Below are 22,764 nucleotides of genomic sequence, written 5' to 3'. Positions count from 1 at the left end.
GCTTCTCAATATTCTTTGGTTGGCCTCTGTTATTTTCTCCTACCATTAGGGAACCTACGTAAGGACTCTATATGGGCTCCTGGATACCCCATAAGGGAAAACGGGGCAGATTTTTGTTTACAACACAAGCAATTCCAGGGGGGCTTGCTGTCAGCACCAATCAGCTGATCGGCACCATCAGGGAGCCCTGCTTGCAAAGGAACTATCATCCCACAAGGCCGATTGCCGCTGCCCTCGATGGTGGCTTTAGCATTTAAACCTGCCCCAAGCTATTCTCTTCACACAGCTATCACCCATAAAAATGCCAGGCTGGCACATCTAACTATGCTTCTTTCATTTCACGTGTACTGTCTATTTTGTTCAATGCAAAGCCAAGCCAAGCTTTCCAGGTGATGGAATTCAGGTTATGAAGTTTTGGTGAATGAAGACCTTATCTTCATTGAATGTGAATTGCAAACCTTTGTGCAGCCTATCTTCTCATTTCCTTCTTTTTCTTTTCTTAATTAGCTACACCGGCAGTGAAACAGATAAGATCCACCAATTTGCATTACGGAGCAAAGGAGTTGGCCATAAATAGAAGTCACACACAAGTAGCTGTTTCCTCTCTGCTTTCTACAGAGGTGGTGAACAGGAAATGCTGTGTGCCACCAATTTGAATTCTAAGAGCCTTTGAGCTCCTTGGGTGCTGCTATCTGTGCGCACACACATGAATATTCTGAATGTGAGCTGGAAAGAAGATAGTTTGGCTGCATATGGAAACCTGTTTGAAATCTGCCAGAGGCTCAGTGGTCTCGTTCTGAGAGAATTTAAGTGAATAAACCTGTGCACATCTCAAGTTCATGCGGTCCCCGTCCACAGACACAACTGCAAGGAGATCAGAAGCTTGCATTCCACTCATTTTTTATTAGCTTTATCATTACATTGTAATGATCATTACCATTGTCATATCATAACAACGGTTTGCTGAAACAATCCTACTTCGGTAAAGCAAAGTTTGAAGTTGGCACACGTCAGTAAGCCACAGTTAAGGCAAACCACAGTTTCTTCTGCGTTCAGGCATGATGCTAAAACGAGAACAGCTAAAAATGGAAGAGAAAGGTGCTGGAAGAAGGGAGGGGAAAGTCGAAGGCTTGCACAGGCTCGTGTGCATTACAACAAACCACAGTTTACCGTGACAGTCAAGCAAGGCCACTAAACAGCCTTAGGAAATATCACTTGTTTTTCAGATTACTTTCCTATGCACAAAGTGGGAACAATAGTCACAGGGTTGCTGGGAAACAAGAGCAGATCAGGGCTGTGGCTGCAACACCTACGCACTTAGCAGAAAGTCCTACTGGGTCCTATGAGACTTTCTGCTATATAAATACACAGGGTTGTGCAAAAGGTAAAGCATCTTGAGGACTTTCTTTAGTGCTATGTAAGTGATTCATAGGGACGCGGGTGGTGCTGTGGGTAAAAGCCTCAGCGCCTAGGGCTTGCCGATCGAAAGGTCGGCGGTTCGAATCCCCACGGCGGGGTGCGCTCCCGTCACTCGGTCCCAGTGCCTGCCAACCTAGCAGTTCGAAAGCACCCCCGGGTGCAAGTAGATAAATAGGGACCGCTTACTGGCGGGAAGGTAAACGGTGTTTCCGTGTGCGGCTCTGGCTCGCCAGATGCAGCTTCGTCACGCTGGCCACGTGACCCGGAAGTGTCTTCGGACAGCGCTGGCTCCCGGCCTATAGAGTGAGATGGGCACACAACCCTAGAGTCTGTCAAGACTGGCCCGTACGGGCAGGGGTACCTTTACCTTTACCTTAAGTGATTCACAATATGCTTCCAGGGCCACAAACTAGGTTTCTCTCTTGCTTTATGAGGTCAATCGTTTGTAAGGGAAAAGAAGGAACCACACATAAGCAACAAGGTTAAGGACTGCTTCGGTGCAATTTCCTTCCATAAAACCAGAGGATTTATTTTTTTACAAAAACAACAACCCTGGTAGAGATGATGTTAATATTGACCCAGAAATCAAGAGCTTTTTAACTACAGACAGTGCTTGACAATCCTCTTATATTATATAAACTCACTTCCTGTGGGTGCCGCTAATCATTATTTGGAAGAAAAGGGGGGGGGGGGGAAAAACCCAACAAACTTGTGCCAAAATTAAAGGCCTTATTTTCAGCAAATGTCTATTCTGGCAGGGGGCAGAATCCAGAATCATTTTTGAAATTACTTTTTAAAGGAGCATTTCAGTTGATTAACTGCAGGTTTTAAGTAAAACTGCCTGAATTTGAATAAGCACAATTTTGGGGGTGAGGGTGGGAAGGAAGCACATTGAGGCTGAAACAACACATTAAGTGGCATCAGCCACAGTTTCAGAATCCTGCCCCTCCATCAAAACGCCACCTCTCGCTCTCAAAGCTTCTTACCATTAAGTGAATTAGCATGGCATTTTTATTTCGCACCACAATTCTCCGCAACAGAAATCTGCTTCACTGTTATAGTTGTGCGACTAGCAAGGCAAGGTCTCATCAAGGTGAGAAGTGGAGTACCTTACTGTCGAGCTTCTTCATGGTGACCAGATCAAGAGATTTCAGCGAGTGGCCGGTAGGTGCGATGAAGTATAAGCAAGCGTGAATCCTGGTGTCGTGGTAGTTAAAGAGGGAGCGCTTGATCTTCAGTTCCTCCTGCAGGTAGGCTTCAAACTGGGCATCTATGTATTCCACAATTGGCTTGTAGCTGAAAACAGAAGAATCACATTTCAAACCCGGATGCAAATGCCATTATAGGGTTTTCGTCAAGGTGACTTCCAGTGCAGTTATAAGACCAGTCTTCCCCTCAAACCAAAAGCCAAGGTATCAACGGGAGAGGAAGAGGATTAGGTTTCTTTCCAAGTCCTTCAACCACCCCCTGTCCACCATCTTGTGTAAATAATGGCAAGTACAAGTCCAGATGAGGGAAGCGGGCGGCGCTATGGGTTAAACCACAGAGCCTAGGACTTGCTGATCAGAAGGTCAGCGGTTCAAATCCCTGCAACAGGGTGAGATCCTGTTGCTTCGTCCCTGCTCCTGCCAACCTAGCAGTTCAAAAGCACGTCAAAGTGCAAGTAGATAAATAGGTACCACTCTGGCGAGAAGGTAAACGGCGTTTCCGTGCGCTGCTCTGGTTCGCCAGAAGCAGCTTAGTCATGCTGGCCACATGACCCAGAAGCTGTACGCTGGCTCCCTCAGCCAATAAAGCGAGATGAGCGCCGCAACCCCAGAGTCGGTCATGACTGGACCTAATTACCTTTACCTTTACAGGTCAAGATGGTGGAAGGCTGGCAAGAGTTTGTTTAAGTTTCACATAGTAGGCTGCTGGCTGGCACCCTACACAGGGCAGGTAGGTATTGCCATGTTTGAAAAATGTGACCCAGCCTGCGCACTTGGACTGCACTCATGCTATATATAACTTTATAAAGCACATTTGAAGCACATTTACCCCTTCAAAGAATTCTGGGCACTGTGGTTTGCTAAAGCTTGCTGGGAATCATAACTCTCTGATGGATAAACTACAGCACCCAGGATTCTTGGAAGGAAATGATGTACTTCAAAGGTACACTGTGAATACAAGCCTTACCATTTTTGCCCTTTGCTTTCTAGGTCCATGCTTCAAAGTGCTGTGTCTGAGGGCTTCCCTTTTGCCCCACTGCTTTCCCCAGGAAAAAACCCGGCTGAATCGGAACAAATGGCAATTCGGGTTTTCTGCAGACTGTCGTTGGGTCTGATTATTATTTTATTTGTTGGTTTGTTTTATTATTTATTGACTGTCTGGAGACAAGACAATCACGTCGTGCGCCAATAGCAGCGACCAGAGGAGGAATGACCGCTGGGAGGAGAAGAAAGGGAAGAAACGCCATGGTGCATCTACAGCAGCACAACCTGACACCTTAACCTGCCCCAGCTGCAACAAAACATGTCTCTCCCTGCATTGCAAGGGGTTTGACTAGATGACCCTCAGGGTCCCTTGTTCCCAAGAGTCCCATTCCCCATGATTTTCCCATATGAGTCTCTACAGCCTGCTGCAACCTGCCAACAGTTTGACTTCATCCCCCAAAGGTGCAGTCCTCCATTGATCTAGTAGTAGTAGTAGTAGTAGAAGACGACCATCCTTCATCCAAAGATCTCAGGGAGGTTCGCAGCATAAAAATACAAGATAATACGATTAAAAATACGATTCTGTGGTGTTTTGCAGGGGAAAAGGGTTCAGACACAGCTTTGAAATATGGATCTGTCCCTAGAAATTTGGCACAAAAAGAAGTCTGCATGAACCCTTATTCATCCACCCAAGGGGGTCTAAATTATGTGGCAACATTGTGTACCCCCCGACCTTTGAATAGCCTTTTATAGCAGATCAACTTTGGGCAAGGGAACCTGATTACGTGCTGACTGGGACCTGAATTCTGTGCTTTTACAGAGATACTGCCCACAGCTGGCTGTTCAACTGAAGATGAACCTTCTTTGTCAAAACAGTTTGTAATGAGCTGGGAGCTGCTGTGATCGAGTGTCCGGCTATCAGGACATCCCGTTTGTACGCTGGGAGCTAAATTAAAAACCTGCTAATTCCCCCCACAGCTGTTCCCAAGGTCCTGTTCCTCGGTTTTAAAGGGGAGAGGAGGTTTTATGTAAGGAGAACGACAGCCTACAGCAAATCTCAATCTTAAAAAGAGAGATTTAGTGATTAAAAACTGAAAACTTGTGCTACTGGGATTGCCAAAATTTATTTATTTTTGCTAGAGTGTAATGAGAGGCAGTTAGACAACCAAATGCATTCTGGGGAGAAGGCTCTGAGCTGCAGTTTTGTGCCTAAGTGCAAAAAACATTCGGGGTCAAGTAGGATAACACTGTGGTTGACAAGATTGTATGAACGACCAACCTCAAGCCCCATGTAAGCCAAAGCAAGATATTCTTCAGCTGTAGGGTCAGAGGTCTGGGCTTGTTAATTGCTTGAGGAGATAAACTTTGGTGCTGGGTTGTTTGAATCCCGGTTTCTTGGTATTTTGATGTTTTGTTTTGATTTATGTCTCGTATTGTTGGTTGACAGTTCTTGTATTATATGTAATATTGTTGGTTTTGTGGTGTGCCTTTTAATATATTGCAAGGGAACACCGTGGGAACCTTCGTGTTGAAGGGCAGAACACTAATTTAATAAGTAAGAATTAAAAATAGTCATAGTACATGAGAGAGTGCTCTCCCGCACCAAAGACACTCATGTATGCTGACAGCCCATAATGTGTTAACAGGGCAGAGGGCTATGAACATGTAAAAAGTAGGAGAAAGTGAAGAGGGTTAATGGACGGGGGTTCCCTTCAGATGTTAGCCCCAAGATGGCTTTGATATGCAGTTGTAGGAATTTGACCTTTCCTGCCACATAAACGGAGATTCTCAGGAGGCCAAACTCTGCTCCAGATTCCATACTTCATGCTGGGCAGTTGTGCAGAAGACCCACAGCCAAATTTCTGACAGGGCCTCATAGCATGAGGGCATGATGCAGAGGACTGAAACGCCTGTGTCTGTGGCCGCTGTGGAATGTGAATACTGAGCTAAGGAGAAGCGTGGAAGGGGGAGTGGGAAACTGGGAAAAGAAGGGGGAAGAGCGAAGGAGCAGCTGGTGGCTGGGGGAAGCCGGAGGCAAGCAAAGGGGAGCGAAGCAAAAGGGCTATAAAAAGAGGCAGGCAGAGAAAAAGCAACACCCACAATGTGGCAGAGAAGGTTGAGGGCCCTCTGCACTTTGAATAACTAAAGATTCTGCAGCCAGGCAATCCAAAACCTGAATCAAGAAGTGCTGATACTGCAAATGAACCCAACTCATAATGTACCTGCATTTTTAAATATAATTTATGCTGGTCATGAGAAGGGGTTAAGGAGCTTTGTGGAGGTATGGCACTCAGGTCCCAACCACCATCACTGGAGATGTTCCTCAGCCACACTTCTGGCTCCTAAGGCATGCATTGCCCATACATGCACTTTCAAGCCTCTATCTACAGACGTTAGGGACTAGGAACTTGCTCAATTCAGTACATGGAAATAGATTCTCAAGAAAAACTGAATTGTGCGTGCAATGTAACCTGTGTTTGAAATTAGCCAGGCGCCAGGAGCGTTTAGCTACTGGCGTAGGTCAAGTTGGGACTACATGGAGATTTCTAGGCACCAGGTTGGTGACTGCAGTTTAAAAGCCTCTGCCTTAGTCCATCATTAATACCATTTCCATTTCCGCTGTGTGTGTTTCTCCTTTCTGCACTGGGACAAGCGAACTGTTGTAAGAGCAAGCTACAGTCAAGCATTGTAGCTGAGATCATAGAATCATAAAACTGCAGGGTTAAAAGGGACACAGAGGATTATTTAGTCCAACCCCCAGGTGAACAGACATGCTGTTGTGGCGATCGGAACCTGGATTCAAGGTGTCATTTGGAGCCTAGCTTATATACCCGAGTTTCTAACACTGAACATAACATTCCACGCCCCTTCTACACTCCCACAGAACTGAGCCATGGGCACAGACAGTAGTTCACACACAAAAGAAAATACTTCTACACAACATCAGGATTCCTACTTCGGACAAAGGCTTGCTGCAGAAATCGCAGCAGCCAAAGGAAGCTACAGAAGACAGGTGGCCTGCAAATAACAGGCAAAAATATAAGGTGAGCCTGCTGGCCAATGTCCCATCTAGTTCTCACAGTGGCTGACCAGCAGCGTTCAAAACTCCCATTGTTCTAAGGCGCATTTTGCAACAGGGAATTTCTGAGCAGTTTCTGAGCTCTGGGCCTAATATTTCAGATTACTGCGCCTAATATTTCAGATTGGGAGAGTGGGTGGAAAGTACAGTGGATGCTCGGGTTGCAAATGTGATCTGTGCAGGATGCACATTCGCAACCCGCAGCATCCGTAACTCGCATCTGCGCACGCGCGGGTTGTGATTCGGTGCATCTGCGCATGCGCAAAGTGCGATTCAGCGCTTCTGCGCATGTGCGACCGCTGAAACCCAGAAGTAACCCGTTCCAGTACTTCCAGTTTTCGGCAGTCTGCAACCCGAAAAAACGCAACCTGAAGCGTCTGTAACCCGAGGTATGACTGTGGGACCTTCTTCTGCCTCCCCACTTCCAGCTACTCTCTGAAGACTGGAAAAAAGGCCCTCTTAAGAATATTAGGAGGGTGGGCAGGGGAAGGACTAGACCAGGGGTCTGCAACCTTTAAGACAAAAAGAGCCGCTTGGACCCGTTTCTGAAGGAAAAAAAACTGGGAGCCGCAAAACTCGTCATTATAAAAATAACTTTTTTGTCACTTTTTAAAATTATTTCTTTGTTTGACCCCTCAGAATTACTCCTCCTCATAGAAATAAACGTTAAATTAACAAGTTACCTTTTTGTGTGTGTGTGTTCTTCACTCCCCTTCAAAACAGTGACCAGCGTACATGCCCCCTTTCAATGCAGTGACCAGCGTACATGCCCCTTACAATGTAGTGGGCGGGCGGGCAGGTGACGTCGGGACAATGTGTGACTAACGCACGCACCGCCCCCATGCGACGTCACAGCCAGTACAGCGCCCGCCACAGTGGGGAGTGTCGGGGCGCACAATGCGCCTCCTCCCCTTGCTAGTATACGCCCCGGAGCCGCGGCAAAGGTGTAAAAGAGCCACATGTGGCTCCAGAGCCGCGGGTTGCAGACCCCTGGACTAGACCATATGAAAAATGAACGTAATATTTTAGCAGGAGTCCATTCGTTTTCAGCTTTGCATTCTTGTTATAGAAAAAGCATGCCTAGATATTCTGTTGCTGCGCCCATAACCCGGGTTTAAGGCGCCCTTTAGCTCCAAGCCTTCATATCTCAGTTTCTGACACTGCCGACCAGATGCCTGTGGGAAGCTTGCAAGCTGAACATGAGCGCAACAGCCCTCTGCCCACCTGTGAATCGCAGCAACTGGTATGCCGAAGCCATGACGTCTCAGAAACTCTGCGGTTTGTTCCCCGACACTCCAGTTCTTTGTCCCTTTGCCCACATGTTCTAGAGATAACTGTATTGCTTTGTTTCCATGGCATAAAGGCGGCGCTTCAAAGTTCCTGCAGCCATGAGCACAATCTCTCTCCTTGTCGGTGCTCTTACTGCCAGCACCTCAGACTTGAACATAGCCTAGGTTTGCTTGCTGCAACTCTCCTGGGTTTTTTCCCTAGCTCTGCAACCAGATATCCTTTCCAGAGGGAGACAGCATGGTGCAGTCATTGCAGCAAGTGGGTGGGTGGGGGGAGCTTTTTCGGAACAAGTGACACATTCCCTTCTGGGTGGCTTTGCCCGTGGTGGGGCCAGAGGCATAAATGGGTGGAGCAATGAATATCTATCTATCTGAAGGAGCGTCTCCACCCCCATCATTCTGCCCGGACACTGAGGTCCAGCGCCGAGGGCCTTCTGGTGGTTCCCTCACTGAGAGAAGCCAAGTTACAGGGAACCAGGCAGAGGGCCTTCTCGGTGGTGGCACCCGCCCTGCGGAATGCCCTCCCACCAGATGTCAAAGAGAACGACAACTACCAGACTTTTAGAAGACATCTGAAGGCAGCCCTGTTTAGGGAAGCTTTTAATGTTTGATATATTACGGTATTTTAATATTTTGTTGGAAGCTGCCCAGAGTGGCTGGGGAAGCCCAGCCAGATGGGCGGGGTATAAATAATAAATTATTATTATAATCTGGACTAGAGCCAGGCTTCCTTTTTAAAGTCCCCTTTTCCTTCCTCCTTTAGTGAAAGCTAATAAAATGGGGTGCGGAGAATCTCGACTTCCTTCCATTCAACCTGCTCCCCACTCCCTAGGACGTGTCAGCGCTGGCTTGTGCTATGGACCATCAGTATGTAAACTGCACAAGTGCATCTAAACAGAACGAGGAGGAAGCAGACAGTGAGTGCCTGAGTCACAATGCTCTATTATTATTATTATTATTATTATTATTATTATTATTACTATTATTATTATTATTACTATTAATACAGTGGTACCTCGGGTTACATACGCTTCAGGTTACATACGCTTCAGGTTACAGACTCCGCTAACCCAGAAATAGTACCTCGGGTTAAGAACTTTGCTTCAGGATGGGAACAGAAATCACGCGGCGACAGTGGGAGGCCCCATTAGTTAAAGTGGTTCCTCAGGTTAAGAACAGACCTCCGGAACGAATTAAGTTCTTAACCCAAGGTACCTCTGTACCTATATCTATATATACACATACACATACATACACCCACACCCCTTTATACAGCTGTCTAGTTTTATGCCAGGGGTCAGCAACCGAAGGCCCATGGGCCACAAGCGGCTCACGGGGGTCGTTTAAGCGGCCCATGGACTCCTGCCGCCCGCTCGGTAGCCTCCTGTGCACCACACTAAACCTGCGCGGAGCGGAGCAGGGACCGCCTTCTGCAACGCTGGGCGGCCTCCCATTGGCTACAGGAAGCTGCACACACCTCCTCAGTGCTGGAAGGAGCATTTGTGAATGTGTGTGCGTTTCGGCCCACCATGGTGTCCGCGGGACCGTGAATCGGCCCAAGCTGCAAAAACTTTGCCGACCCCTGTTTTATGCGCACACACTGTGTCCTGCATCCCAGGAAGCAAGGAGCATCTTTGGGAATTGAAGGACGCAATTAAACCAGGCAGAAAAACCCAGGCAGGGTACAGTGCAGGCCTGGGGAGGGTTTTGGACTGAGACGAGTCTTGAAGGCCAGATACATAGTCCTGGAGGGTCACATTTGGGCCTGAGGTTCCTCACAGATTAGGAGTGGGGTGAGCTGTGTGACACTTGAAGCCAGCCGCTGTGACCTCTGGGCCAGCCGCTGGGTTTTCAGCCTAACCAACCTCACAGGATGGTTGTGAGGATAAGAAACCGTGTGGGTGAATGGAGGCCTCAATATGCAACCGTGGCAATGGTGCCAGGGACTGTGCTATACTCTTCTCTCCTTCCATGTGCTGTGGCAGCTGTGGTATCTCAACCGCCTTTATGGAAGCCAAGATGCCTCACTTTCAGAACGGGTTAAAAAACAGGCATCTTTGAAATTCTTCCCCACAAGCCGCACATTCCAAGAATTCCTCACTAAAGCTTATTTCCTATTTAGGAAAGTTTAGATGAAGTCATTAAAATAGCTTTGCCGCCAGATAAAGCGCAGTCAGCAAACTGAAGGCTTTTAAAGTTCAGCTACAACATGCGTTCCCAAAACTAGTTTAAAACGAACTGAAGCATTCTTGGGTTTCCTGTGTGGAAATAGCTAAACTGCCAGCTAAACTGGTTTTTAAAAGGAGATAATAAGAGACATAGCCATTCAAACAACATATTCCGGGTTTCAGGTAACATGCAAACACTGAAACGAATTGTTTCAAGAAATGATTTGGCGAGGCTCACCGCCTATGGGAGTGGCACGCCCATTTCACTTGTGACTACTATGCAGCTGAAAATCCCCTTGCTCGTTTACTTGACTATGTTTTTAAAATGTATATATTGATTTCGTAGAAGGTAAGGCTACGCATCATAAATAACAAACACCAGGAGAGAAATCCCCAGAATTGTAAAAATGAACAAAAGACAAAACAAAAGTCAGTGTTTAGTCTGATTATTTTGCTTCTCTTCACAGGTTCCATATACTGTACAGTGGTGCCCCGCAAGACGAATGCCTCGCAAGACGGAAAACCCGCAAGACGAAAGGGTTTTCCGTTTGCAGAGGCGCTTCGCAAGACGAATTTCCCTATGGGCTTGCTTCACAAGACGAAAATTGATGAAAAATTTTGAATTTTTTTCCCGCTCCAAAACCCCTTTTTCTGAAGCGCTAAGCTGCTAAAAGCATTTTAGCAGCAAAACCGCTAATCCCTTAAGCCTTAAAAAGCCGTTTTTAGCCCTTAAACTGTCAATAGCGCTAATAGCGCTAATCCGCCAATGGGCTTGCTTCGCAAGACGAAAAAACCGCAAGACGAAAAGACTCGCGGAACGGATTCTTTTCGTCTTGCGAGGCACCACTGTATTGGTCACATATTAGGAGTGTAGCTGTCAACTTTTCCCTTTTCTTGCAAGGAATCCTATTCGGAATAAGGGAATTTCCCTTAAAAAAGGGGAAACGTTGACATATAATTAGGTCAGTAGCGCTGCATTATGCTCTATGCAGGTTAAGAAAGCTTGTTATGCATAGGTTCCCATCAGCACCTTACATTTCAAGCCCTCTCCAACTGAGATACAAATCCTCTAAATGAGAGCTTTCCAAACTGTGTGTCACAACCCATTAAGTATGTCGGCTGCAGTGTGTAGGTGTGTCACGCAAATACTTCCCGAGCTCCTCCCGGGGAGTTAGGTTTTTTTTAAAAAAAAAATTGGAAGCTTGACTACCCTACGTTTTCCTACAAATGGACCTTGAGCTTGTTTGGAGGTTCTAGCAGGGCAGCGCAGCTATCGTATACCCTTGACCGAAGAACGGTACACTCCTTCTATCTGGGACGGTCGTCCTCTTCCACCGAGCGCGCAGCTTCGGGAGGGACGCACATGGAGCGGTGAGGGAGGAAGGGGACACCCACCTAGCCAGCCAGATCAGCCAAATCAACCCTGGCGATCAATGGGGTGGCAGATGTCGCAGCCAGATCGCCCTAAATTATTTATTTATACCCCACCCATCTGGCTGGGTTTCCCCAGCCACTCTGGGCAGCTCCCAACAGAATAATAATAATAATAATAATAATATCGAACACTTTCCCTTTCCCATACCATAAATATGCATGCCATCCAAATCTCTTATCGTGGCCTTCTAATTCCAATGCTTCTTCCTTTTCCAGTTTTATCCAGTCCCTGATCCATATCAAACATGCAGCCTCAGATAGTTGTTTGACATCTGGTGGGAGGGCGTTCCACAGGGCGGATGCCACTACCTAGAAGGCCCTCTGCTTGGTTCCCTGTAACCTCACTTCTCGCAGGGAGGGAACTGCCAGAAGGCCCTCAGAGCTGGACCTCAGTGTATGGGCTGAACGATGGGTGGGGTATACTGGGCCGAGGCCGTTTAGGGCTTTAAAGGTCCAATTTGCTAGTAAAACTGAATGACTGTGTCGTAAAATGATGCATGTCTAAAAAGCGTGTCACCAGTTTGGAAAGCTCCGCTCTAAAATATTGCTAGCCCTGACAACACTGATGGGAATGTCTTGTGCTTCCTGAAAGAGAAACCCATCGATGGCTGACCTTGTGACAAACACGGGTACTGAACGCAGCCCTGGATAATCAAGCTGCATGGCCACAGAAGACCCACCAGCATGCATAAAACTGGAAAAGAGAAAGGAAAGTCTTGAAACGAGATGCATCTTGTGATCCTGATCTTTTCCTCCCAGACCTGCCTTCTTCAGAAACCGGAGACAACGCATATGCTCCACAAGTGGTCTCCGTCAACAGTGTGCATTGTAAGCAATCAGCGTTGACGTCTTAGAGCTCTTCCTGCTCTGGGCTTAGAGAGAAGAACCCCCTTGTGAATCACTAAAACGAGCCAGGCCAGGGCAGGAGACTAATTGCAGCCGCGATGCTTAGCTTGCGATCGTTTGGGACAAGCGCCCGATTGTGGCAAGGCGCAGAGGTGGTAACGGCTCTCCCATTCACGTCGCGGGTCATAGCGTGAGCTCTGCTGTACACCCTTGAACAAAGGAGGTCTTGACAGATGAGGGGAGACAATGCTTCTGGCTCTTGCTGAATTAAATCAGATGCAAAGCGGTTCAGGAGACAAAGTGGCAACACATTTCCATATGGAACACCTGCTCCTGGGAGGGGGGGGGCGGGCTTTTCATTTTAGAAGTCCTTTCCCCCTTGGTTTGCGCACATATGTGCCACTTCAAGAAATAAGAGCTGTTTCAGTGCGTCTGTGTACACACACACACACACACACACAACACACATCCAGGCTTGATGAAGGGAGAGGAGAGTTCAGCAAGGAGGGCTGAGATTCCCAGCAAGGTTTGAAACCTAAGGCCCCATCTGCACATTTAAAGCAGTATCATACCACTTTAAGCAGACATGGCTTCCTCCCAAAGAATCCTGGGAACTGTAGTTTTCTAAAAACACAAGAGAGTTGTTAAAAGGTAAAGGTAAAGGTACCCCTGCCCGTACGGGCCAGTCTTGACAGACTCTAGGGTTGTGCGCCCATCTCACTCAAAGAGGCCAAGGGCCAGCGCTGTCCGAAGACACTTCTGGGTCACGTGGCCAGCGTGACATCGCTGCTCTGGCGAGCCAGAGCCGCACACGGAAACGCCGTTTACCTTCCCGCTAATAAGTGGTCCCTATTTATCTACTTGCACCCGGGAGTGCTTTCAAACTGCTAGGTTGGCAGGCGCTGGGACCGAACAGCGGGAGCGCACCCCGCCGCGGGGATTCGAACCGCCGACCTTTCGATCGGCAAGCCCTAGGCGCTGAGGCTTTAACCCACAGCGCCACCCGCGTCCAACAGAGAGTTGTTAGGGGACCCTTATTTTCCCTCAGAGAGCTACAATTCCCAGAGTTCCCTGGGAAGGAGGATTGATTTCTAAACTCAGGGCTTTCCCCCCCCCCCCAAAGCCAGAACTTAGTTCCAGCACCTCTCAGGTAGGCACCATTGCCGGTATAGGAGATCAAGGGAGGAATTCGTGGTGAGTTCCAGCCCCTCTTTTTCTAGAAAAATAGCACTGGTTAAACTGCTCTGGGAGTTGTAGTGGGCGAAGAGGGGTCTGCTAATAAGTCTCAGCACCCTTCATAAACTAGTAAAGGTAAAGGGACCCCTGACCATTAGGTCCAGTCATGGCTGACTCTGGGGTTGCGGCGCTCATCTCGCTTTATTGGCCGAGGGAGCCGGCGTGCAGCTTCCAGGTCATGTGGCCAGCATGACTAAGTCATTTCTGGCGAACCAGAGCAGTGCACGGAAACGCCGTTTAGCTTCCCGCCGGAGTGGTCTTAATAAAGTCATGCCTGTCTTTTAAATGTATAGTGTGAATGGGGCACTGATATTACTATATATTTACTGATAGCACACCATTTTCCCTGACAGGACTCAAGTTGGCTTACAGATAAGAACAGCTGAAAACATAGAAAAACCAATAGTCAAAAAACCCAAAATGGATAGAATCGAAATTATACACACATATAAGATCTGTTTTAAAACATACCAATAGTTACAATGAAAACACGGCACCAACCCTTTTAAGTAAAAAGCAGTCAATGGCCAAAAGCCTGCTTGGACGATAAAGGCTTCACCTGCCAGTCCAGCTTCTCCACGGAGGGAGTTTCAAAGTCTAATGTGCAAAGGCAAAGCACATCACATCCATTGTTCCACTTAAATCTGAGTCTGCCACTTCCCCAAATGGATGAGTGGGGGACTCATCTTTCTCACAGAGCGCTTTTCCCACCTCAAAAGGCACTTGGGGAGAAATCGCATGTTTGAAAAGCATAGCACATTTCACCCTGCAGATCAAGAGGCAAATTGAACATGTAAACTTTCCACCGAAACCTTCCAGCACGAGGAAAGCTTACACGTGCGATTTCTCTCTACTCTGCAAAGCGCTTGGCCCTTCAAAGAATAGTCTGGAGCAGCCTTGATGCTAACCTGTCATCTTTGTTGATCTGGTCTCCAAATCCCACCGTGTCAACGATCGTCAGCTTCAGGCGGACGTTGCTCTCCTGAAGTTCGTAACTCCTTGCTTTCAACCGCACGCCAGGCTCGTTGTGAGTGGCTGGGTCACTTTCAAACTTTGTGTTGAACAGGGTGTCCATGAGCGTCGATTTGCCAATGCCCGTTTCCCCTGAAAAGGACCACATTCAAGTTAGGAGTCTGAGAAGCCCACAGCCACTACCTTTAGCCTACCAATGACTTTCTTCCTGGCGTCCAAATCAAGGATATTCTGCTTAAATGAGACATTAGAATCCAAAGTTACAGGAATGGGGCAAGGCAAGCATTGCTTAGGAATGAGACTCCATGGTCTGCTAGATTAAGTAATTTATAGATCAAATCCTAACTTTGCAAATTGGTCAAAGCTGGGCAAACTTCAGGCTTGCAGAAGCTACTTCATTTTTTTACCAGGACTCTTACGTTGACCAACGGGAGTAAAGAGCAAAAGTCGTAGGTTTGAGTCCTAATTGGAGCAGACCCAGTGAAATTAATGGACATGAAGCTATTCATGTTTTTGAACTTCACTGGGTCTACTCTGAGTAGGGCTAACACTGAAGGCAGCATGTACACTCAAAGTTACGGGATTCTGAGCTCAGGAGCTTGTTTCAAATACTAGACCTGGCATTTTGTTGCTGCTATTGTTAAAACAAGTGAGAGTCAGAATTCCTTGGGACGGAGGCTGCTTTAGTTTATAAACCAGCACGTTCAAGTCACACAGTTAAAGTGCATTTGGCACTCCTGTGCAACAAACTAGACTTTCTGCGGTAAGGAAAGTGAGGGGAAAATACACTGGAGAGTGCGGGATAACAAAAAGTTTGATGTGGTATTATTTCACACCTTCTCACAGATGAGATAATAAATTATCAATATTAAGTTTTATTATGTGTGTGTGGATTTTATAAAGGTTTAAAATATTTACTTAGCTATTTAAAGTGATTTATTACAGGCGTGTATGTATCTACTTGCCTCTCATCAGCTGATTTTATTTTTATTTTCGAAACTACCCTTAACCACCTTGCAACTCAAATCATAAGACATCCATTCATTTTTAAATATGGCAGGAGAATCTTTCTGGACCTGCACCAGATATGCTGTATTTTTATTTTTATTTTTTATGTTCACTTGTGGGACTTACTTTTGCCTGGCTAACAGTAACTGGGAAGAGGTTTATTATTGCCTGGACAGACACAGTTGTTTCTTTTTTAAAGAGAGGTTGCTATTTGTGAGCTATACACAGGTTTGCATTGCTTCAAAAATCTGCAAGACCTATTTCATCAGTTCTCAATTAAAATTGCAGCCAAAAGTTACATCAGATCAGAAGTCTACAACTGCTAGAAGCTAGTCCTGGACCAGCAATGACACACACACACACAGAGAGAGAGAGAGAGAGAGAAAGAGAGAGAGAGAGAGAGGGACAGACAGAGAAAGAGAGAGAGAGAGAGAGAGAGAGAGAGAGAGAGAGAGAGTACTTTGAGAAATCTATTAAGAACAACATGCCAACATTGTTTTTGCAGCACTTACAAAACTCAGCACGTTAAAAAGGATCTAGGGGGTCTCAGCAGAACACACTCTTAACATGAATCAACAGTGTGATGCAGCAGCCAAAAAAAAAAGAAAAAAAAAAAAGCTAATGCAATTATTAGGCTGCAGCAAAAGAAGTATTGTGTTCAGATCAAGAGAAGCAATAGTACTGCTCTGTTCAGCCTTCCTCAGACTGAACCTGGAGTTCTGTGTCTAGTTCTGGGCACCACAATTTAAGAAAGCTATTGACAAGCAGGAACCTGTGCAGAGGAAGAGAACCAAGATGACGAAGGTCTGGAAACCAAGACCATATGAGGAGTTAGGTGTGCTTAGCCTGGAGAAGAGAAAGGATAGCCATCTTCAAATACCTGAAGCGCTGCCACGTGGAGCAGGTTTGTTTTCTGCTGTTCCAGAGGCTAGGACCCAAACCAGTAGATTCAAATTACAGGAAAGGTGATTCCGGCTAAACATTAGGAAGAACTTTCTGATTGCAAGAGCTGTTCAACAGTGGAATGGACTCCCTTGGAAGGTGGCAGATTCACCTTCTTTAGTGGTTTTTAAGCAGAGGTTGGATGGTCATCTGCCAAGGATTCTTTCTTTCCATCCTCATTGCTGGTGCAGAAAGAGGCAGCTAGCTTCCAACTATATTCCTTTAGTTACTACCTTGATTTCACTTTCCTCCCACAGGTTTTTCTCCCATGCCTGCTTTCAGCTGAGAACTCTTCCTTTGGCCAGAGCAAAGAAGCAAAGAGCAGCGTAAAATCCCAGTTTGTTGTTGTTTTTGTTGTTTTTGTTGTTGACAACTTTCCCTTTGGCCAGAGCAAAGAAGCAAAGGGCAGCGTAAAATCCCAGTTTGTTTTTGTTTTTGTTCTTCTTCTTCTTCTCGTTCCTCCTCCTCTTCTTCTTCTTTCAGTCATGGGTGCAAACCATCTCCATTAATAACAGAACTACGAAACCAGTAGGATGCATTGCTCGGGCCATGATAACTGTTATTATACTGAGAACATAGCCTGCAATGCACACTGAGCGTCCCACCACCATCAAACCTTTAGCAGGGAAGGGGAAACTATGGCCCTCCAGATGTTTTTGGACCCCATCAGCTGCAGCCAGCATGGGTGATTGGCAGGAGCGATGGGAACTTTAGTCCAATAAAATCTGGAGGACTACAAGTAGCTCTCACTTGCCCTGCCCTGCAGCACTCTTTGATTGGAAACTGCTAAGTCATCCCTGGCCACTGTACTCTGCAGCCCAGGAAGTGCTCCAGAAATGTCTGATGCAGCCCACACTGTTGCATTTTGTCTTTCCTTTGAGAGATACACGTTGTTGGACAGAGGAATCAATTAGCATGCTATTTCTTATTTTCCTTTAGCAGGAAAAAAATATGTGTGCCAATTAGCACTGGGTTTCAACCTTTATCCGTTTAGCTGGAAATGGGTGGGAGGGCCCAGAATTTAATAAAGAAAGGCTAAATTTAAATTCATATAGTTAAAGCAATGGTTTTCCCAGTAGTGATGTATGGAAGTGAGAGCTGGACCATAAAGAAGGCTGATCGCTAAAGAATGGATGCTTTTGAATTATGGTGCTGGAGGAGACTCTTGAGAGTCCCATGGACTGCAAGAAGATCAAACCAATCTTAAGGAAATCAGCCCTGAGTGCTCACTGGAAGGACAGATCCTGAAGCTGAGGCTCCAATACTTTGGCCACCTCATGAGAAGAGAAGACTCCCTGGAAAAGACCCTGATGTTGGGAAAGATGGAGGGCACAAGGAGAAGGGGACGACAGAGGATGAGATGGTTGGACAGTGTTTTCGAAGCTACCAGCATGAGTTTGACTAAACTGTGGGAGGCAGTGGAAGACAGGAGTGCCTGGCGTGCTCTGCTCCATGGGGTCACGAAGAGTCGGACACAACTAAACAACAACAACAACAAAATTTAAATTGGCAGGGCTGGGAGTTTATGGGCACATTTACTCATATATTTTTGAGGTCATTTTGGTTTGGGTCTGTTACTCTAACAGGAAGCAAAGAGAAGCAACACAACTGGGGTTGGCCTTTCCTTTTTGTGGCAAGTGGGACCTTCCACTGGTTAAATTATAAACTGCCGCACATTTCCTGCAAAAAAGGCATCAGCACAGAGGTTTTGGCAAGGGCACAAAAAGCTCAACTGCGTAAGACCATACATCTCATAGAGGAGAAGGCTGCCAATGGCTACCAGCCATCATGGCCAAGCATATACTATCTCCAGGGCTTTTGACTGCCAATTGCTGGGATTGAGGAGAGCTTCTCATAATGTCGAAATCAACTTTGTGACATGATATATTAAAAAGCGGCTTTTCAGTTGATCACCAAGTCCAGTATATACAAATATACTGACTTTAATATACTTGACTTTAAGAAAGCCGACTTCATAAAACTTAGGGAAGTGCTGGGTGAGATCCCATGGACAGTAATACTAAAAGGAAAGGGAGTTCATGATGGCTGGGAGTTTGTTAAGAGGGAGATAGTAAAAGCACAACTTCAGGCAATACCAATGAGACGGAAACATGGAAGGTGCCTAAAGAAGCCAGGGTGGCTATCTAAAGAACTTTTAACTGAGTTAAGATTAAAAAAGGATGTGTACAAAAAATGGAAAAGGGGGGAAACCACCAAAGAGGAATTCAAACAAATAGCCAGCACGTGTAGACACAAAGTCAGAAAAGCTAAAGCACAGAATGAACTCAGGCTTGCTAGAGAGGTTAAAAGCAACAAAAAAGGCTTTTATGGGTATGTTCATAGCAAAAGGAAGAACAAAGAAACAGTGGGGTCACTCAGAGGAGAAGATGGTGAAATGCAAACAGGGGACACAGAAAGGGCTGAACTCCTCAATGCCTTCTTTGCCTCAGTCTTCTCCGATAAAGAAAACAATGCCCGACCTGAAGAATTTGGAGCAAATGATTCAGCAGAGAAAACACAGCCCAGAATAACTAAGGAGATAGTACAAGAATACTTGGCTAGTTTAGATGTATTCAAGTCTCCAGGGCCAGATGAACTGCATCCAAGAGTATTAAAAGAACTGGCAAATGTGATCTCAGAACCACTTGCAATCATCTTTGAGAATTCCTGGAGAACAGGCGAAGTCCCGGCAGACTGGAGGAGGGCAAATGTTGTCCCTATTTTCAAAAAGGGGAAAAGAGAGGACCCAAATAATTACCGCCCAGTCAGTCTGACATCAATACCAGGGAAGATTCTGGAGCAGATCATTAAGCAAACAGTCTGTGAGCACCTAGAAAGGAATGCTGTGATCACCAATAGTCAGCATGGATTTCTGAAAAATAAGTCATGTCAGACTAACCTGATCTCGTTTTATGACAGAATTACAAGCCTGGTAGATGAAGGGAACGCAGTGGATGTAGCCTACCTTGATTTCAGCAAGGCATTTGACAAGGTGCCCCATGATATTCTTGTAAAGAAGCTGGTAAAATGCGGTCTTGACTATGCTACCACTCAGTGGATTTGTAACTGGCTGACTGACCGGATGCAAAGGGTGCTCATCAATGGTTCCTCTTCATCCTGGAGAAGAGTGACTAGTGGGGTGCCACAGGGTTCTGTCTTGGGCCCGGTCTTATTCAACATCTTTATCAACGACTTGGATGATGGACTCAAGGGCATCCTGATCAAATTTGCAGATGACACCAAACTGGGAGGGGTGGCTAACACCCCAGAGGACAGGATCACACTTCAAAACGACCTTGACAGATTAGAGAACTGGGCCAAAACAAACAAGATGAATTTTAACAGGGAGAAATGTAAAGTATTGCACTTGGGCAAAAAAAATGAGAGGCACAAATACAAGATGGGTGACACCTGGCTTGAGAGCAGTACATGTGAAAAGGATCTAGGAGTCTTGGTTGACCACAAACTTGACATGAGTCAACAGTGTGACGCAGCAGCTAAAAAAGCCAATGCAATTCTGGGCTGCATCAATAGGAGTATAGCGTCTAGATCAAGGGAAGTTATAGTGCCACTGTATTCTGCTCTGGTCAGACCTCACCTGGAGTACTGTGTCCAGTTCTGGGCACCACAGTTCAAGAAGGACATTGACAAACTGGAACGTGTCCAGAGGAGGGCAACCAAAATGGTCAAAGGCCTGGAAACGATGCCTTATGAGGAACGGCTAAGGGAGCTGGGCATGTTTAGCCTGGAGAAGAGGAGGTTAAGGGGTGATATGATAGCCATGTTCAAATATATAAAAGGATGTCACATAGAGGAGGGAGAAAGGTTGTTTTCTGCTGCTCCAGAGAAGCGGACACGGAGCAATGGATCCAAACTACAAGAAAGAAGATTCCACCTAAACATTAGGAAGAACTTCCTGACAGTAAGAGCTGTTCGACAGTGGAATTTGCTGCCAAAGAGTGTGGTGGAGTCTCCTTCTTTGGAGGTCTTTAAGCAGAGGCTTGACAACCATATGTCAGGAGTGCTCTGATGGTGTTTCCTGCTTGGCAGGGGGTTGGACTCGATGGCCCTTTTGGTCTCTTCCAACTCTATGATTCTATGAAATACAAATCCTATTTTGTCAGTGCCGTAGTCCATGCTTTTCTAATTTCTTCATCTTCTCTTGTATTTTTCTGCCTGATGTATTCCACTTGTGGAGGGCTGTTCCATTCAGGTGCTGCTTGAGATATTCCCATAAGGCATCTGGTTGTCCACTGTGAGAGAAGGATGCTGGCCTGACTCAGCAAGCTTTCCTTATGTTCTTAAACCAGCTGTGGATGCAAGTCATGTTCCTTTTCTTTTTAAAAAACAACAACGGTGCAATAAAACCCCAGTCAATATTTTGTCTTTTAAAGGAACAGCGAAGCTGCCTGCTAAAGTTTCATTGTAAAAACAAAACCGGATTTCATATAAACAGGCAGCAACGGGAATAGCTGAGCCCTGCCAAGCGAAGTGCAGAGATCAATGGTTTCGTTTTGCGGACGCACAGAAATGCCTTTCAGGGGATGCAAATAGGAAAGGTCTCGGGGAAACAACATTGCTCCAGCCTCTAGAAGCTCAAACCACTTTGTTCAACAGCTTGCTGCGGTTTTGACGACATCTCTTTTCGCCGTTGTTTTAATTTGATGGATAGGAAAACACTAATCCTCATGGGAGAGCAAAGAAGAGGCAGCGGCCTTTTGCATTCCACGGATAAAATTTGACTCTGGATGACTTTGGCCGCAACCTTGAGGACAGTTCACCCTGTATGCAGCCTCAGTAGAGAGGCTATGTGTGCATGCCACAATTCCCACTAGATCGCGGAGAAAGCAAAGCAATGCGAACGGATGCAAACTGCAGCTATCAGCCTGCTGAGCTTCCTTTTTGTTAAAAAAAAAAGAGGAAAAGAAACTCAAGTTTCTAGCCCTCATGTTTACAAAGAGATGGGAGTGCGAGGGAATTCCCTGCTGAAATCTCAGGAGCCAGAGGGGCGGCTGAGCGAGGCTTCCAGTCTTTGGGGACATTTGCTTGAGAGTTTCCCTAGGGCTGCAGTTTGGTGCTACATAAGTTTGTGAGGAATTCACCGGGGTGGGGAAGAGGCACAATTTGGCATATGTATATTTCCAGTTCTATCAACTTGCCTCACAGCATTGGCTTGTTTATTTTTCTTACTAAATTTATAGACCACTTAATAATGAAAAAAAAATCTCTAAATTTATTTAGAGATAAATAAATTTACCTAAGGTACTAGAAAATACTATTTATTTTTAAAAAACTTCTGCACTTTCTTTGCCAATATATGAGCAATGGCGTAATTCAGTGCGTGGACACGGAAGGGTACAGTGGTGTTCCCTTATAAAGTCTGGGCGTTTGAAACGGTTGTGTCAACGCAGAGTATTTTGTACTTCCCACTCATATTTCCCCCCCCCCCCCAATGTTAGCTACATAATTCTCCATGTTTCAGAAGGTGTATTCGCATTTGTGTCAACAATCGCTTGCTTTTTACAGGGCAGAGTGTGGGAGCTCCACATTTACACACCTCGTGTGGATGGCATTGTCCCATTCCTTAGCCCTGAATGACCGGGGAAAGTGTAGATCTGTCATGGAGAAGTAGCTACAAGCCACTATGGCTATAATCTGCCACCACTGTTCGAAGTGTTATGCCTCTGTATACCAGTCACTTGGATTCAGATGTGGGTAGAGAGCTGTTGCACTCAGGTTCTGCTTGCAGAATTCCCAGAGGCACATGGCAGCCCAACAATTAAGAACAGGACACTGTTCTTCTTGTGTCCTGACACCAGGTGCTTAAGCAGACACCTAAATGCCAGTACTGGATGTTCTTATGTACAGGATGCAATGCTCAGTGGCAACTAGGCTATAGCTCCCCAGTGTCTATGCATCCGTGTAATTTTCACATTGACATCTGGTACATTTGCAATTTTAATTGAGGGAGAACAAACTTTTGCCCAGATTTCCAAAATCCAGGAAACACCAGCTAAGCTTCCAACATCACTTCCCAGTTTAGTTTCAGTTTTAAACACGCGAGGTTCCAAATGCTTTGCTGGTTTTCAGAATGTTTTTTTTTTTTGGGGGGGGGGGGAGAAACCTGCACAAAAAGCTGAACATTTCCATTTAAAAGATTCCCTGTGATGCTTCGTGTC

General features: G+C 46.1%; 1 protein-coding gene across 10 annotated transcripts in view; it reads right to left on the bottom strand.

The window, feature by feature from the left end:
* SEPTIN11 (septin 11) overlaps positions 1-22,764 on the bottom strand; it is a 110,068-nt gene that overhangs the window by 44,544 nt on the left and 42,760 nt on the right. For all 10 annotated transcript variants that reach the window (XR_014501832.1, XR_014501833.1, XR_014501834.1 and 7 more), the window contains exons 3-4: positions 14,572-14,767; positions 2,529-2,715 (exon numbers count right to left, since the gene is read on the bottom strand). Coding sequence is in view for 7 of the 10 variants with exons in the window: in XM_083398510.1 (XP_083254636.1) it covers positions 2,529-2,715; positions 14,572-14,767 (383 nt within the window). In the remaining 3 variants the exon portion in view is untranslated. The remainder of the gene's footprint in view (positions 1-2,528; positions 2,716-14,571; positions 14,768-22,764) is intronic.

This window comes from Podarcis tiliguerta (genome assembly GCF_965153285.1).
Source record: "Podarcis tiliguerta genome assembly, chromosome: 9".
NCBI lineage: Eukaryota > Metazoa > Chordata > Lepidosauria > Squamata > Lacertidae > Podarcis > Podarcis tiliguerta.
This window is presented reverse-complemented; position numbering and strand designations above follow the sequence as displayed.